At 39.6% G+C, this 17,493-nt stretch overlaps 1 protein-coding gene across 3 annotated transcripts in view; it reads right to left on the bottom strand.

The window, feature by feature from the left end:
• Positions 1–17,493, bottom strand: part of atrx (ATRX chromatin remodeler) — a 53,984-nt gene that overhangs the window by 19,788 nt on the left and 16,703 nt on the right. For 2 of the 3 annotated variants that reach the window (XM_057850233.1, XM_057850235.1), the window contains 8 exons: positions 16,056–16,186; positions 15,816–15,910; positions 15,567–15,706; positions 13,202–13,355; positions 12,963–13,063; positions 8,507–8,615; positions 8,240–8,417; positions 7,823–8,014 (listed from right to left, as the gene is read on the bottom strand). In XM_057850233.1, coding sequence (XP_057706216.1) covers positions 7,823–8,014; positions 8,240–8,417; positions 8,507–8,615; positions 12,963–13,063; positions 13,202–13,355; positions 15,567–15,706; positions 15,816–15,910; positions 16,056–16,186 — 1,100 coding nt within the window. The remainder of the gene's footprint in view (positions 1–7,822; positions 8,015–8,239; positions 8,418–8,506; positions 8,616–12,962; positions 13,064–13,201; positions 13,356–15,566; positions 15,707–15,815; positions 15,911–16,055; positions 16,187–17,493) is intronic. The other variant, XM_057850234.1, reaches the window with a different exon arrangement.

The following is a 17,493-nucleotide window of genomic DNA, read 5'->3' as shown; positions in this document are numbered from 1 at the left end:
TCCATAAAGATTGAACCCAATAGAAAACTTGATGCAGTTTTATGAAAGCTTGGCTCGGTCTTGTCTCCATGGAGTTGTCGGCGTACCGTTTTGACCTTGAAGGAAAATACCATGACATTTTTTTTTGTTATGGCTGTGGTGCTCCAATGTTTAAGACAGCTGCACGTACCACTGTCTGCATTTTTGGATACTATTAGTTATCTGGTGTTGTATTTCACTTTTTCACATTGGAAGCAATTGAGCTATCACAACCTAACGTGAAACAACTTAACAAAGATTGATGGTGGAAATACTTCAGCATGATATCTGCAGACTTTTGGCGGTGCTAACGTTGGCTTCCCTGCAGGGGCAATCTGGAATAAGAAGAGTTTCACAGTTGGCTACCTGGAGTCACCACGGTGCGATTAGACTCAACCACAAAATGCTTGGCACAAATTCCATGTAGCTATCTCGCTGATGAGCATGATACTTTCGAATTACAGTACGTTGTTTTATGTTTTTGAAAGGGGGGGGGGCCAACAAAAACTCAAAAGATAAAACAACTCATTCTTGTGTTGAATTATTAATGTTGACATATTGGGGTTTAAGATTGATCTTTTAGAGTACAATTCCCATTTAAGCTTAAAACGTAGACGAACAAAATCACAGGAATCCCAAACGAACCTCATAAAACAACAGAACAGCAATGGAGATATTGGTTCTCATTTTTTACTCTCATTAAGTAAACTCTAAATAAATGCATGGATTTAACTACTGGTGGAGCGTTCTTTGATTGCAAATCAAGCAGTGCTTGTTGACAAGTGATATTTCTGAACTCATGTGTTTTACAATAGTCAGAGCAGCTTTAAAGGGATAGGAAAAACCTTGATCAGTTGCATGCCAGCAAAAATAATCTTGAAAAAGCAAAAAGACAATTTCATTTTTCTGATGTGTTATATGGGAGAAAAACATAACTGAAAGCCAATATATCTCTGAAGTAGTTGTAGTATGTTTATCTGAAATTACATACATACATCTGAAATTAAAATACCAGTAGTATTTCAGCCAATCAAATGGGAGTGCCTCACATTGTCCTGCTTACACATCACGCACTGGCTAACCTGTCCTACACACATCTGTGTAAATGGACCCAGGTGAGACGGGCTTCGTTTGAGTCTCACACCGAGAAAGAAGAATGACAGTGAAAGATTCAGCAGGTACAGTAACTACAAAGTGTGTGTGCCAATTTTCTTAGCGACCTTTGGTGTCTTTTACATGAAGGTCATTTAATTAGTTGGTGTCTATCGCTTTAAGGAACATATCCACTCATCTATTTGATTGGACTCCTCATTCCTGACACCTGAATTACCTAGAGGTTCACTTAAGGCGTATTCACACCAGGAAAGCCATAGTTGGCTTTCTTTGGCCCGTACCAAAATACATTTGGTCCCGACTTTTTGGATGCTCTTCCTTTTTACATTGCAATTTGAGCAAGCGGCCCAGGATTTGAAAATAAACCTACGCATGTGCAAAAATTGTCCAATAAATGGACAAAACGGTCTGAGCGGAGTAACCCAGAAGAATACGGAAGTAAACAATCAGGGAGCTCCAGAGTACTACAAGCTGTGCTCATAATGATTTGCTTTATCCAAATACAAGCGTTTGCAAAATTTGGAGCATCAGAGGCCACGTTTATTTTACAAGGACAGTAGACATTCCGCTCATTGCTCCACGTCGAACCCCGACTCATTAGCTGATGTACTGCTAGCCACAGACTGTGATACTAACCAAACAACATTTCCTTACTACAGAAGCCTGTTACATGCAAAAAGGTATTCAATTTTAGCTATGGTGCAGACCCCGGCGAGGTCGCTTTAACACCTATAGTGAACTGCACCACGGTCCGCTTGGAAGCGAACCGAGACCACCTCTCTGGCGACATTTCGGACGAGCTGTTTGGTCCGCACCAGAGTTTGCTGGTTTGTATTCACACCAGCTCAAAAGCTGCCCACCACTAACTATTTGGGTTTGGTCCAGACCGAACAGGGCAGGTGTGAATACGCCCTTAGTCTTTGATCCCTGTCCTGTGATTTCAATGAAACTGAAAACATTTGTTGTTTCTGTGTTAGTTTAATCAGACTGTTAATTATTGTGGTTCATATAAGATCCTACCATATTTATGACCAATTTATACAGAAATGGGTTCACACACACATGTTCCTCGCACTGTGTGGCTGTGTCCAATGATCACTTGTACCATTACCTGCTGAGACCGCAAACCATAATGTATGCGCGCAGCCTGGAGCTGCACCCAGCAATTGGACACATTCACTGAAACCAGCTAAGCAGTATACAGAAGTGTGTAAAACAAGCTGGGCGAACTGTTCTGCAAGTGGCTGCTTGCTCTATGGAATAGCAAGATGAGCAGGAAAGAGGATGTGACTGGAAGGGTGGGTGGGAAGTAAAAACCTCATGTCTGGGATGCAAAACCTTCTTTGTCATTAAGGGGAAGCACGCCTGCCTCTTTTGTCTTCAATTAGTTTCTCTGAAGAGCACAGAGACATCTTTAAGAGAAGGGTTTAAATAATGACCCCTCATCAGGCGGGAGGGGGTCCGAGGGGTGGATAAGAAAAACAACTTTACTGGCCTTGCTTTGAACACGGCAAGGTAGTGAAGTGAGTCAGCATAACAGATGGCTACAAAGATCATGGGGACAAGATGGCGATGACAAAAAGGGAGCATAATACATTCAGTTTTGGGAAGTTAGGTATGTACTAAAAACACAGGCGATCAAACTCTTGTTTCATTAATTTGTTAAAATCACTTTGCAGTGTAACGATCTTTAAACTATGACTTGACTTACTCTCCGTCTGTGCAAAAGGCAGTTGGCTCAAAGCAAACAGTCTTTCTGACTCATCTTCACATGAATCCAGACAGAATTCCTTCCATCATACTCTCAGCTCTGTTGCCATCATCATCATCATCATCATCATCTAGTTGCCCAAAACAGGCAGCTTGTCAATTGCTTCAGCCTCTGCCTTTTATGCTATTCAAAACAAATGAAGTTATCTCACTAAATGTCACATATCTAAATGGTCTGGACTTAAAGACATCAATTCAATACTTAACTTAAAAAGTGACAAGGTATTTAGAGCCTCAATTTCAGCTTTCGTGTGTATTGGTTCAGGGCCCCTACCTGTTCATTAGCCAATAGCGAAAACAGGGGGTGTTGTACTAAAAATCAACAACAGGTGGCTCAGAATAAGGATTTGCATTAGCAATTTTTGTTTAACTGCCCTGTTTAACCCTTTAACACTTCTTCGCAACCGACACGTTTACCCATATCATCTTTGAACCCTCGTCACGCTGCAATTACGTCACCCACGTGACGGTGGTTGGTCTCATTTGAAAGTGCGGAAGTTGATATCCACTACGGTTTTTATTTGAAGTCAATCGACCAAGTAAAACGGGAGATAATGTCATTTGTGTTTTATAGTTTTATTGCACTCATAAATAACCATTAAAACGCTGCATTGACCATGTGTTTATGTCCATATTTCCATCATTTCTTGTCCTTTTTCAAAACCGATACGAACACGAAAGACTACATATCCCAGGAGCCGTTGTGAGGTCAAGAAGGATAAACCTAATGTGAACATTTTTAATAAATTCCCGAGCGAGGCGCCACCTAAGAAAAGGGACCCAAAGGAAAAAAATTGAACCGAACTACTAGTCAAAATTTTTGAAGACTTTTTCAATGTTACATTTGATTTTTTTTCTTCACTATCAATCTTTTCAATTTGTATATACTTGTAGACGTGTGTGTTCGAGAAGCTTGATTGCATGTTCATACTTTTGATAAGGTGATGGGTACAATACCGAACCTCACAAAGAAATATTCTCCAAACCCTTTTTGTGTAAGATGATATATATGTATTTATTAGGGCTGTCAAAATTAACGCGTTAACGCGCGGTAATTAATTTTTTAAATTAATCACGTCAAAATATTTGACGCAATTAACGCACATGTCCCATTCAGACAGTATTCTGCCTTTTGGTAAGGTTTACAGCAAGGCTTTTTATGCTGTCTAACAGCGAACTCTTGTGGTCGCTTTGCGACATGGTTTACTTTTTTCTTGCCAGTTCTATATGGCTGCTCGACGTCTCTCTTGTGCTTATATGATCCTTGGACAAGATTTGTCCGTAAGTATGGTTGTTGTAAAGAATGTACATATTATGTTAATAAGCGAAATGTTATATTTTTTGTATGAGAGGCTTTTTGTTTATGTTTAGTTAACCTGTATAGCGTGCTAAGCTAACGTTGTTGCTAATGCAATGCTTGTGAACTTTTTTTTGTAGCTTTACGACGGTCTAAAGAGGACAATGGTTTGAGGCCATTTTATTAATAAATCAGATGAAAAAGAAAGAAGTCTGATTATTAAGGCGTCGTTGACGAGCTGTCTAGCTTTGGAAAAAGTAGACGCTTCGGCGTGAGGACAGCATAGACAGATTTAAATGACAGTAGAGTGAAATGCCCACTACAGTCCTTATGTATCGTATGATGAATATATATATCAATCTTGTGTCTTATCTTTCCATTCGAACAATTTATTTTACAGAATATATATATAATTCACAGAAAAATATGGCATATTTTATAGATGGTTTGAATTGCGATTAATTGCGATTAATTAATTTTTAAGCTGTAATTAACTCGATTAAAATTTTTAATCGTTTGACATCCCTAGTATTTATATATATATATTTTTTTCACTATTTTGCACTGTATATAACCTGTTTTGACCATAGAATGTGTAGGGTTAGGGTAGGGAATAAAACAATTCAGTCTTATTTTTTTCTGTTGAATGTTTATCCTAACTTGTTGAAAAAAATATTATCAAGCTTCAAAACAGTTGGTCGAGCATGTTTGGTCATCAATGGGACAAACATTACAAATTTTGACAAACGATTTTGGGATTTTTTCTTTCTTTTTGGGTCCCAAATATTGATTATAATTGATCAGTGAAGAAAACAACAGTTTGGACATAAAGGTTATGGTGCCCTGAAAAAAGCGACCCAACCTGGCCATGGTGAACATTTTTTTCTTTGAAATATAAAGGCAACATCAAAGGCATGCAATTTCGGACAAAACAGGCTTAGGTCAGGGGTGTCGAAACTTTTTGCAAAGGGGGCCAGATTTGGTGAGGTAAAAATGTGGGGGGCCCACGTTGGCTGACGTCCTTTACGTAGAACAATATATTTAAGCAAATTTTAGCAAGCCATTCTGTGTGTCACATTTTCTTTATTATCATTTTTTTTTTATTAATAATTTCAACAATCTCGCAACTAGCCTTTGTGGCATTCTCTTTCGACTCTTGGGATCTTGCGAAATACTGCTGCTGTGAAATTAAACTAGCTTCAAGTTGCTTCAATTTCTCGCTGTGTATCTTCCCTGTAATCTTGTCGTACATGTCAGCGTGTCTTGTTTGGTAATATCACCTCACATTGAACTCTTTAAAAACAGCGACCGTCTCTTTGCAAATGAGGCAGACACAGTTGTTGCGTATTTTAGTGACGAAATAGTCCAATTTCCACCTATCCTTGAAGCGTCGGCCGTCGCAGTCAACTGTTTTTTGTTGGTGATTGTTGCCATTTTAGAAAATTGGAAGTCAAGGGTCACACGGGGTAATGTTGCTTAGAGGGCTGCTGCCTTTTAGTGGATAAATGAGGAGAAGCATTTAATGTGTAAGCAGTACTGCTGACCAATTTAATAAATCTGTGTGCAGGCCAGACATTATTGATCTTATGACAGAGGCTGAGGGCAGGATGAAATTTGACCATGGGCCGCATTTGGCCCCCGGGCCGCACTTTGGACAAGTCTGGCTTAGGTGTTAAAGGGTTAAAGAAGAAACTTTGGTCAAAGCCAAACTAAGACAACAAAATGGAATGAACTTTATGGACTTTAAAAAAAAATTGAGTGAAGGCAAGAGGATGAATTAAGAGATCAACAACAAAGTAAATGACAGCAGGGAATGAGGTGGAGGAAAAAGTGCAGGTTTATAGCAGCATCGCAAAGAGGAGACTATTTAGTAAATAGCAGTAAACAGATGAGTGCAGCTGCGCTGCGCTGGACGGCTCATGTAAGTGCAGTGTGTTCTCATTAAACCTCAGGGGGCCTAAATAACAACGTAAACGTGGGTAGGGAAAAACAATTCCCGGGGGAATGCTGAATCATTTCTTCCCAAAAAAAGGTCATGTAAATAATAACAGTTTACAGAGGCAGCATTGCAGAATTCCTATGAAGTGAAGGCAACATTTCTGTAGAACCTCAAATGGATAAATGGATTGAAGTCAAGCACTGGCAAATAGTAGTGGGAACCTCTTGGTACCTCACGATACGCGATTCAAAGCTCACAATAACGAGGATCTGACGATATGGCGATACAACAATTATCGATACATTGGTCAGGAAATTATTCTAGGATATTCTACAAACAACTACTAAACAGAAAAACAAGCTCCTGCTGTGATTGGAATGAGTATCAGTAGTAGACGTCCAATCCATTTGAACTGGGAGGGATGGCAGCGAATGAACATTCGTTCATTCGCTGCCATCCCTCCCACTTCAAACGGATTGAACGTCTATGGCTGTCAGTGGCAGCTACTGCCAGGCAATGAGGTCATTTTGGGCCATTTAAGGTCATTTACCTGTGGATTTTCAGTTACTTCCTGTTGATTTTGGGGTATTTTATGGGTCTCTTACTGTTTATTTTGAGTTACAGAACAAAAAGTGACCTGGGAATTACCCAAAGGAATAGGCAGGAATAGGCACTCAACAGAAAATCACCTGTAAATGCCCTGAAAATCGGACAGAAAGACTGAATGCTCTGGTTTCGAATGAACAAATGTTCCCAGTCTAAATGGATTGGGCAGCCTTAGAGTTAATTGAGACACAATATTGGTGGAAGATTTTGGTAGCAACTTGTTGGTTCATTTTTACTCTTTTAGACATTGACACCTTTTTAAAACGATATCTCGATTCTTGGCAGGAGCATATTGATAACCTTTTGGGATACTAACACGATATATCACCATTCTGATATTTTGTCAAACCCCTACTGGCAAACAAAACTATCAGCGAAATAAAACGAGAATAGAAGGCAAAATGATGGAGGACCAATAACACCGATAGAGAATTTCACACAGCTATAAGGCTTTTGAGGTACAGGTAGTCCCCGGTTTACGAACGAGTTCCGTTCCTGCCCTGGCAAGGTAACCCAGATTTCTGTGTAAGTCGGGATTAACCCTTTAATACCTCAAAACACCCTCTAAATTAAAAAAAAGAAAAAAACATTTACAAAAACATGTATTATACGTCATTGTACTGTCCTCGCCAAGATGTTGGCGCTAAGTCCTAGCAAGACAGTAAGTTAAGCTCCGAAATGATCAAGACGTCCGTGTGGTTTGCTGACTTCATTCAGCTGCTCATGACATCAACACTTGCAGAATGCAACCAAAATAAAATGAGATCAAATCAGTCTCATCCTCAATTAACAGCAATTCAAATTTGTGTTTACAAGTACAGTAGCTGCTGATACAGCGGTAACAAACGATTAGCATGTATCATTTAGCATCTGCACATCATCAAAAACAATCACATAAACTCACCCCAAGCATTGGACCATAATTGAAAACACACAATAAACAGTACAAAAGGGGTTAGATACAGCCGTCGCCTCTGGATGCTTCACAAGCAACAAATGTGCGCAGGCTTAGCCTAGATTTTATTTATTAGTAGACTTGTCTGGCACATGAGTGTGATGTACATGAGAAGTAGTGTTACCTTTGGGAGCAGTGGTGTGGCTTTCTTGCTTTTCTTCTCTGAGGGATCGTCCAACATATCAGGTTCAAAAGTGTACAGCTCCGCCAGCTCGTTCATGGTAAAGTGCCTTTCAATCTGCTGCTGGTCCACTACCCGGTATGACAAAGACTGTTTGGTCACTTGCCGGTCATAAATCTTTTCTTCCATTGTGCCCTGAAAGGAGATTATGTAACCAAAGAAAATCTATTAAATTAAAGTTCTCGTGTTCCAAGTAGTAATAGTAGCTCGGTGATAGGTCGATCACTAAAAATACAATCGATCCCGTCCACCAACAGATAGCCACAATAGCCCGCTACCAACGAAATTATGATTGGTGCACTCCTATATGTTATATCTGTTGTTTACTAAAAAGATATTGTTAAAAACTATTAAGATCACCTGCGCCAGGAACCTGTAGACGAAGACAGTCTTCAACTGGCCAAAGCGATACACCCTGAATATACTCTGGATATCAAATGAAGGATTCCAGGAGGCGTCAAATATAATGACTCTGTTGGACGCCACCAGGTTAATCCCAAGGGAGCCAGCTCGTGTGGAAATGAGGAACAAACGACCCCTGAAATAATTATGAGAATGGAAAAAAACTTCTATAAATGATGCTTGAAGTGTTTTAATTGACATCAGGGATTTAAATCAATTAATCACCTTGTGTTGTTAGGGTCGTTAAATTCTTCAGCCCACTTCTTCCTGGTGGTCGCGTTGGTAGAGCCATCCAGACGATAGTAGTCAATGTTCCTGAACCACTTGCCCTCACCTTCACAGACACATGAGAGTAAAGCAACCTGCTATTCAATGTCATCATGAAACTGCCGAGGAACCTTCAGCAACACATGTCACCATCAACTAGGCCGTTTCTTGTCAAAGAGCAATGAGCAGATAGACGGTTATGGTGGATAGAGACATGCTGTATGTAACCTTCAAGATGGCCAACCCCTTGCTAGCCTTCATACGCAGCACTTCAGTATGTTTCCAATTAGAGTACTATGATCTTTTCATTACAAATTACAAACCCTTGAGCAAACATTTTTGGTGGAATAAAAAGTCAAGGTCTAATCATTTACAAAATGCAAGTAAAAACAGCTGCCGGAGTTTAATTAAGAACATGACCTCACACTAGTGGCACTGTGTATGTGTATGCACCCAGTCTATGACATGTGGTCAAGAATGCATGTTGCATGTGAGCTTGCTTCAAGGTATGCATGGGAAAATACTTCCTAAATAAATATATTAGCATTTTTAGTATCCGACAGAATCACAAAAATGAATGAATTTGTGGTACATAACCAAGCCCCTTATTTTATCAGGCATGGAAATGGTTCAGGGGTTAAAAAGGTGAGAAGGGTGTGGAGGAAATATGTTTTGGTACACTGTACAACTAGGGGTGTCCCAAACGACAAATTTTTTCCCGATTAGTCAGCTGACTGTTTTTACGATTAGTCGACTAATCTAATCACCCCCCCTTTTATTTTAAACTAATTTAGCAATTAAATTTTTGATGAGATGATGCTTATTACTGTAATTCACAAAAACATTTTGGAACACTTAAATTCTTTATGAAAGTACAAATAAACACGTAAACAACAAAAATAGATCACAAATAAACAATGAGGTCAAATGCTGATAGCATTAACTACTGCAAAAGAATGGAATGTAAACAGATTCAGAACACTGACTTCGCTTTTCCAACATGATTCAAAACAATTCTTAAAAAATATCTAGCATTAATATTATAGTATGCAGTATTCCTATTACAGGGTCCCCTCAGGATTGATAAATGTAAATTCAAGACTTTTAAGACATTTTTAATGCCATTTCAACTGAAAATTAATACTTTTCTCGTACCCATTATTTAGATCATATTGAATCATATTAAATAAATAAAGCACTGAACATCAAATTTAACCTCAATTACTAAGTGTGTTTGACAAAAGAATGCACATATATTGAAGATACAATTAAAACACATTTAAAGTAACATTATAAAGTCTGTCAGAATTTTTTTAAACACACAAACGCACACAATAATTATGGACAAAAAGAGGAGGAGGACAGGACTCAGACCAGTCATCTTCTGTAACAGGCTAGCCGTTAGTGCACCTGCCAAGACCCCAGTGAACATGGCTAACTCTCGAGTTAAACGGCGAAATTCACATTCATTCGAAAGGCAAACCGAAATGTTTAAGCAGGTCCACTGCCTTCGCATGACCCATAAACTGCAACCTAAAGTATCTGGATGTAACTTGAGCCCCTATCACATACTCCAAATTAACGGGAATATCGCGGGACTTAACCGTGCAGCAGTTGTGTGTGAAAACAATTTCCCGTGTCGACTGACATGGGAAGCAGTGTGCGTGAAAGCAGGCGCTAAATTCCCGGGTCACAGCAGATGGCTGATGACTTAAATATCATAGCGGCGGCCGATGTAATTTCCTCCCTCTTCGCAGTAAGAGGAAAAGCGGTAAACAAACATCGCAATTATAAACATAGCAAGCTGGAAACAGCTAAATTAAACTGAAAACATGATCAAAATGAAAATATTATATGTACTATATATTAACGATGTATGAATGATAAACTAAGGAATACTTGTTATAAAATAAATAATTTGGATTAAAAAAAAAAGAAGGCACTGTATGGTCATTGCAGAGCCAGAGCGTGCCTATACGCCCTTTTTAATCTTCCCCTCTGCGAGTCCGCAAAACCGCATTTGTTTATTCATATTTAACAAACTTTTCTAGCGTTATTTCGTTGTGTAAATAAATTTATGATCATAAAAATATGTAGTCTATTTAAACATTAAGAAAATGTGCGTTTTTTTTTCTGCCAACTGAGAATTCGTTATAAAAGTGATGTTATCACACAAAACGTGGGTCGGGCTTTAATACCCGCAGACCAGTTCGGGTTGGGCTGGACTTTTTAGGCCCGATTTTACTCTATGTTGAAGTCTTGATGAGCTTAAATTGGCTGCAGTTACAAAGTCGGGAATGCTCCCTCCGGCAAAAAAAACACGATTTGAGCAACATTATGTTTAACAAACTTTTCCAGCATTATTTCATTGTGTAAATGCATTTATAATGGCCATAAAAATATGTAGACTATTTAAACCTTAAGAAAATGTGCGCTTTTTTTTTCTGCCAACTGAAAACCCGTTACAAAAGACAGGTAAGACATCGGGAACGCTCCCTCTGGAACAAAACGCAATATGACCAACATTGTGACAGCCGATGCCGACCAAAAATGACGTAATATCCGAAAGAGATCACCAATGGACTCATTTGAAGTATATGAATGGTGGTCTGTTTTGGTGTTCAGAATCCACAATACTTCTGCCTGCAGGGTTTTCGTTCCACCGACAAACGGACGCATTCCCGATGCAGAGGTGGATGGATTCTCCGTTTCGCCGGTTGTGGTGGTTTGACACGCATGAGTCGCATTTCGATTTGTAGTTCATTCATTCATTCATTCATTCATTTTCCATGCCGCTTATTCCTCACGAGGGTCGCGGTGGTGCTGGAGCCTATCCCAGCTAACTTCGGGCAGTAGGCAGGGGACACCCTGAATTGGTTGCCAGCCAATCGCAGGGCACAAGGAGACACACAACCATTCACGCACACACTCATACCTATGGACAATTTAGAGTGTTCAATCAGCCTACCATGCAATGTTTTTGGGATGTGGGAGGAAACCGGAGTTCCCGGAGGAAACCCACGCAGGCACGGGGAGAACATGCAAACTCCACACAGGAAGGCCGAAGCCCGGGATTGAACCCTTGATCTCAGAACTGTGAGGCAGACGTGCTAACCACTCAGCCACCGTGCCGCCGATTTGTAGTTCAGTGCATCGTAAAAAATTTATGCGTCATCTTCATTATAGATTTGAAAAAAAAAAACAACAACAAAAAAAAGAACTTCACGGATATAATTTAGGTTGCACTGAGATGTTCTTGAAAATTAAGACCACGGTGAAAAAATTCCAGACTTACAACAGCTAATTTAATACTTTTAATACCTTAAATGATGGAAAACTAAATTCAATGCTTTTTTAAATACTTTTAATAACCCGCGGGTACCCTGTATTATATATAGTAGTATACTATTATAATCATAGCAAATCAGATTTTTCTGAGTTAAAGAGTGGAGCCTCGTTAGACCTCGTTTAAATAAGTTAGACCTCTTTGACAGCCAGATATCTCGCTTGTTTGTAGGTGACCAAATACTTATTTTCCACTCTAATTTGGAAAGAAATTCTTTAAAAATCAATGTGATTTTCTGCCCCCCCCCCACATTCTGTCTCTCATGACTGAGGTTTACCCATGTTGACAATTACAGGCCTCTGTAATCTTTTCAAGTAGGAGAACTTGCACAATCGTTGGTTGACGAAGTACTTATTTGCCCCACTGTATATGTACGCACAAATGTATGCACGCATGCGACGATAAAATGCAGCCGTGAAAATTACCGCCCTCATTTTTATTTACCGTGCGATAAATGGACTCATTGCATTTCGCGACAGGCTTAGCAGTTAGTTAGTTAGTTAGTTAGTTAGTTAGTTAGTTAGTTAGTTAGTTAGTTAGTTAGTTGGACTTCAAATCTGCCAGCTTGTAATTGTCTCGTCTTCCAAAATTACCAAATTCCAACTGGGTGACGGCAGTTTAGGTGTTCATTCACGGCCGACGTGCAGCCAAGCTTGGCATTGAAGAGACAGGAGAGTGTACCTTCCATTGTTTCTTTGAAGTAAGTCAATGTTTTGGCCACTCTGGTGCGCTATTTTGGCTTTGTGCCACTTTCCCCGCTTGCATACCAAGCGTCAGACATTAAAAAAATCTTGCGACCCCCCGCCCCCTTTAGAAATATTATCCTCGGATCTACACAATTCATGCAGGTCACCCTTTTTGACTTCAAAACGACGAATTTTGGCGAAAGGTATGAGATTTTCATGCCTGTTTATTCTATAGCTATATGACTAAGAAAGAAGTGCGTTACAAAGCTGAATATTCAGGCAAATACAGGATTGGATCATTCAGTGAAATAATTAACATAGCGCCAAGTGAGCTCTTTTTGAATAGAGACTAATACTACCGGGTTTGCAGTATAAAGCTTACCTTTGTATGGTGAGATCTTGTCTTCTTCTGCTGCTCTGCAAGACAGCTGCAGGAAATCTTCAATCAGGTCCAAAGAGATAAGAGACTGACTAAACACCAACCTGTGGATGGGCACAAAGATTTCTTGGTGTCACTTTACTTTTTAAAATGCTATCCCATTACACTACAAACCATCTACATACAAACAGCACATTCCATAGATGTGAGTATAGATATCCGTAGAGCCCAGATATACATACACTTTATCTTCCACTTCCTCTGCCATGCGCAGGATCTCAAAGAGGATTGTAATTTTTCCTGAGTGTTCCAGGACTTCGGCATCGGTCTCGCTGACAAACTCCTTGTGCCAGTCCGCGGTGGGGCTCCCCGGTGCCGAGCCGGAGGGTTGAGCTTCTTTTCAATAAACACACAAATTAGTCCAAAGTTTGTACTGAGCCACCAACTTCACAATTTTAAAGTGACCGTATTTTGAGGACAACAAATTGCACCCCCCCCCCCATAGTTTGACTGGGCCAGAGACTACTCAGGAGCTACTAATATAATGCGAGAGAAATGAAATTTTACAACAGCTGAATTTATTTGACACTGGGCGACCATAGAAGCAAAGAAGTAGCAATGAGTCCTCTTGACAGCTTTCCCCATGATTTTGTGTATATTGCCGTAATTTTCTGACTGTAGGGTGCACCTGACTATAAGCCGCCACCCACTAAATTTGATACGAAAACGGCATTTGTTCATACAGTAGATAAGCCGCACTGGACTATACGCCGCAGCTGTCCTCACCGTATTATAGGATATTTACACTGAAAGATATTAACCGGTAACACTTTATTTGACAGTGGTGTCATAAGACAGTCATAATTATGACAGGACCCTGTCATGAGCATTAATGAGTGCTTATGACAGATGTGATTTAGTGTCATCCACCAAATTATGTTACTTTTCAATGGATCTAAAAGATCCGAGTTGGACATAAATGGAGTTTGTGACAAATTTTGCCGGATGACACTTAATGACATCCGTCATAAGCATTCATTAATGCCTATGACAGTGTCATGTCATTATTATGATGGTCTTACGACAGTCTTATAGTAGTTTATAGTCCGAAAATTACGGTATTGCAAACCAATATATTAACGATTAGAAAGGATTACCACATTAGAGGTATACTCTTTATGAAATTCTACATAATTTGTGTAAAAAGGCTGTGTGCATGCAACAAAAGTTTAAGAAAGCTGACAAAGACACTGTTGACAAGTTTAAACGCTGCAACGTTGTAGCATGCTAAGCTAAAGCGAGCTTATGTTAACACTAAATAGCACTGTTGTGTGTGACTAGCAACAAGGCGAAAATGCCGTGGTTTCGGCAACTATTCATGTCTTTTGAACAGCTATTTTGTTGCATAAGTAATACTGGTGACTGTATCTTAGCAATTGGCCGATAAATGGCAGACGACATACATTTTCCCCCAAAATATTTATTTATAGTCTGGTACAACCTAAGTGTTTTTTTGTTGCTGGAAAGAAGCATTTTTGACTAATCTGATTTATACTCCTGAGCGACATATCGTTCGGAAAATACGGTAATAATCTTTAGAATTACTAATTGACTAGGGATGTCCCCGATTCGATCCCGTGACTGGAAATCGGGCCATTTTTTAGAGGATCAGAATCAGGTGAAAAGGATCGGATTTTTAATTTAAAACAAACTTATTGTGCTGGCTAGAGTCTCCAGTGTTAAATGCCAGGAGACATTTTACAGTACGTTACTGCCACCTTGTGGTCATAATAATTCATCGCATCCATTGTGTGAGTTTGGAACACAGACTCAACTATACGTCTATATATAAACTAAATGTACGTAATTATTTTACATTACCAACCTGTTAATTTGCAGTATATGTGTGTTTATGGGGAAAATCTATCGGAATGAAAATTGTCAAAGAGTCCTGCTGTATGGAAGCTAATCTATTCTTATAGCTTGTAGCTCAAGTGAAGTGTGGTGACTACATGTTATTTGTATACCGGTGTGTATTGAAAGGAATTGCTTGATATAAAAACAAGAAAAGACCAAGCCTTGTGTTTTATTGGAGGACAATCAATGTTAGCTGGCTGTCGGGCAGTGCGCAAGGAAACGCAGTTTTGGGCAGTCGACTTATGTATTTTTTTAAAAGGCTAAAAAGTAAGAAAATGCAATACAAAAAATACAATGGCCTTGCGAAAAGAAACAGAAATATATATGTTTTATAATCATCAACACTCCCGGAAAAAGAGGAGGAAGTACTGTAAACAGGAGTAAACTTTTGTTCAAATAAAACAAGAAAAAAATTTCAGTGTCGGATCGGGAGGAAAAATATGCGACCGGGACATCTCTATAATTGACACAGCTTCAGGTAATTGGAATGGACCTATAGGATAAGCAAGAGATGGGTGGGTGGATACATGCCCTCATTTTCTGCATTGTTAACAGGTCTAAAAAGCATTAAGCCACATCCGGCTATATGTGACCCCTCATTGTTCACCATCAAAATTTGTGCTTATTGCTTGTCAAGCTTAATTGTGTTTCACTAGAACATGCAAAATGGCTGTTGAGGCACCAACTTACGCTCTTCTTCAGGCTCAGGCCTATTTCGACCCTCTCCATTCCTGCCCCTAGAACTGCTGTTCCATTCTTTGATGACTTCCACATCATCGCTATCAGAGTCATCAGATCCTTTATTTCTTCCCTTGCCTTTCTTCTTTTTCCTATTAAGGAGGGACAGTGCAGTACGCAGGGTCAGCAGGAGTAACAGGCAGAAGAACAGGGGGAGTACAAATGTGTCTCACATCCAACAAAGAGAAGTGGAATCTTTACTTTTTTGGCTTTTCATCTTCTGAGGTCAGACTCATTGAGGACTCTATAGACTCTGTAGCGATAAATTCCTCCATACTGTCTTCGTCAAAGAAACCCTGAAAGAGAGATGATTCAATGATGCTCAAACGTGTAGTCTACCAAATAATGATATTTGATGCTTTGGGGCCGAACATGGGAATATGCTTTTCCAAAAACCTGTATTCCCTGTTTGTCCTATAGCGAGCTTTCATCTTGGCCTACCCTGTTTTCTTTACTGATGTAATCCAGCTGAAGGCACCAGGGATGGGTCCAGATTCTGCTGAGCATCTGGAAATCCTGGAAGAGTTTGGTCCCTGCGCGGCCTCGGCCCCCCTCCAAAGCATTTCCTACACCTGTAACATGAGTGAGGATGAGATGCAGGCGGTGAACAAGACTGACTGATAGTTCGTTTTTTCTAAACATGAAATGACAATGCAAACGGGAACAATTTATGCCTGTGACTTGCATACAACCCTATAATACCTTCATACATCCAAAATCTCCAACTTTTTGTTTGTCAGTTTTGGGGCAAAGATTTTGACACAACCAGCTAAGTGCTTGTCCCTTTCCCGTATGCCCCCACATTCCCAACTGCTGCCCCCCTCCCTCCCCCAGAGCTTTTCATTAATGAGACGTGGGAAACTGTGCTTAAACCCTGCCTGTGGCACTCTGCCAGCTGCCACTCTATGTACCGTACACATGCACGCACTCAGCAAAGTCTGTCAAACGACTTATCAGAGGAAAAGTGAGAGAACAGAAAAAGGAAAAAAAATAGCATCTAGGCAGAAAAACATTGCATCTAGTAAAAGTTTGGTAGTCACAAAACCAGCATTTAAAAATAATATCGATAACATCGACATTGGTTTTTCCTTTTCGGTTTCGGGCCAATATGCATGTTGCTTTCAATGTGAAGGTAGAAAACTTCTGCCTGCTTATGTACAAGGGCTGGTCACAGCTTAGCACTGTAGTTATGATTATTGACCATTAGAGGTCTCCAAACAAAGATGCTTGTGATTTTTTATGTGAGCATTATCATCATTAAAGCATCCAGTGGGGCGTCACAATACAATTAGCCATAATATGTTATGTCCACGAGCGCATATATAGGTATCGGTTTTATATCAGTATTGGATTTTTTTTTTTGAGTCAGACCGTATCGGGATATTGGTTAAAATTGGTGATTTCTCTTTCGTGTCGACTGGTGATACTCTCGTGCAGATGCATTGAAAATGATTTGTAAAAAAAAAACACAGTATGTACTTTGTTTTCAAAAAAGTAAACTAAATAGTTTGTGTTTCTATAGAAATTTAAAAACAGGGGGAATGAAGGCAGAAGTATCAAAGCGATGTCTCAGTTCTTGAAAAACAATTTAAACTTAGAGGAGAGTCAAGCTACACACTGCAGCTAAAAATAAAGTGGGGCAAATAAGTAGTCAACCACTAATTGTGCAAGTCCTCCCACTTAAAAATATTAGAGGCCTGTAATTGTCAACATGGGTAAACCTCAACCATGAGAGAGAATGGGGGGGACAGAAAATCACATTATTAGATTTTTAAAGAATTTATTTTGCAAATCATGGTGGAAAATAAGTATTTGGTGAATACCAAAAGTTCATCTCAATACTTTGTTATGTACCCTTTGTTGGCAATAACAGAGGCCA

This window comes from Corythoichthys intestinalis, chromosome 11 (assembly GCF_030265065.1).
Source record: "Corythoichthys intestinalis isolate RoL2023-P3 chromosome 11, ASM3026506v1, whole genome shotgun sequence".
NCBI classification, from domain to species: Eukaryota; Metazoa; Chordata; class Actinopteri; order Syngnathiformes; family Syngnathidae; genus Corythoichthys; species Corythoichthys intestinalis.
This window is presented reverse-complemented; position numbering and strand designations above follow the sequence as displayed.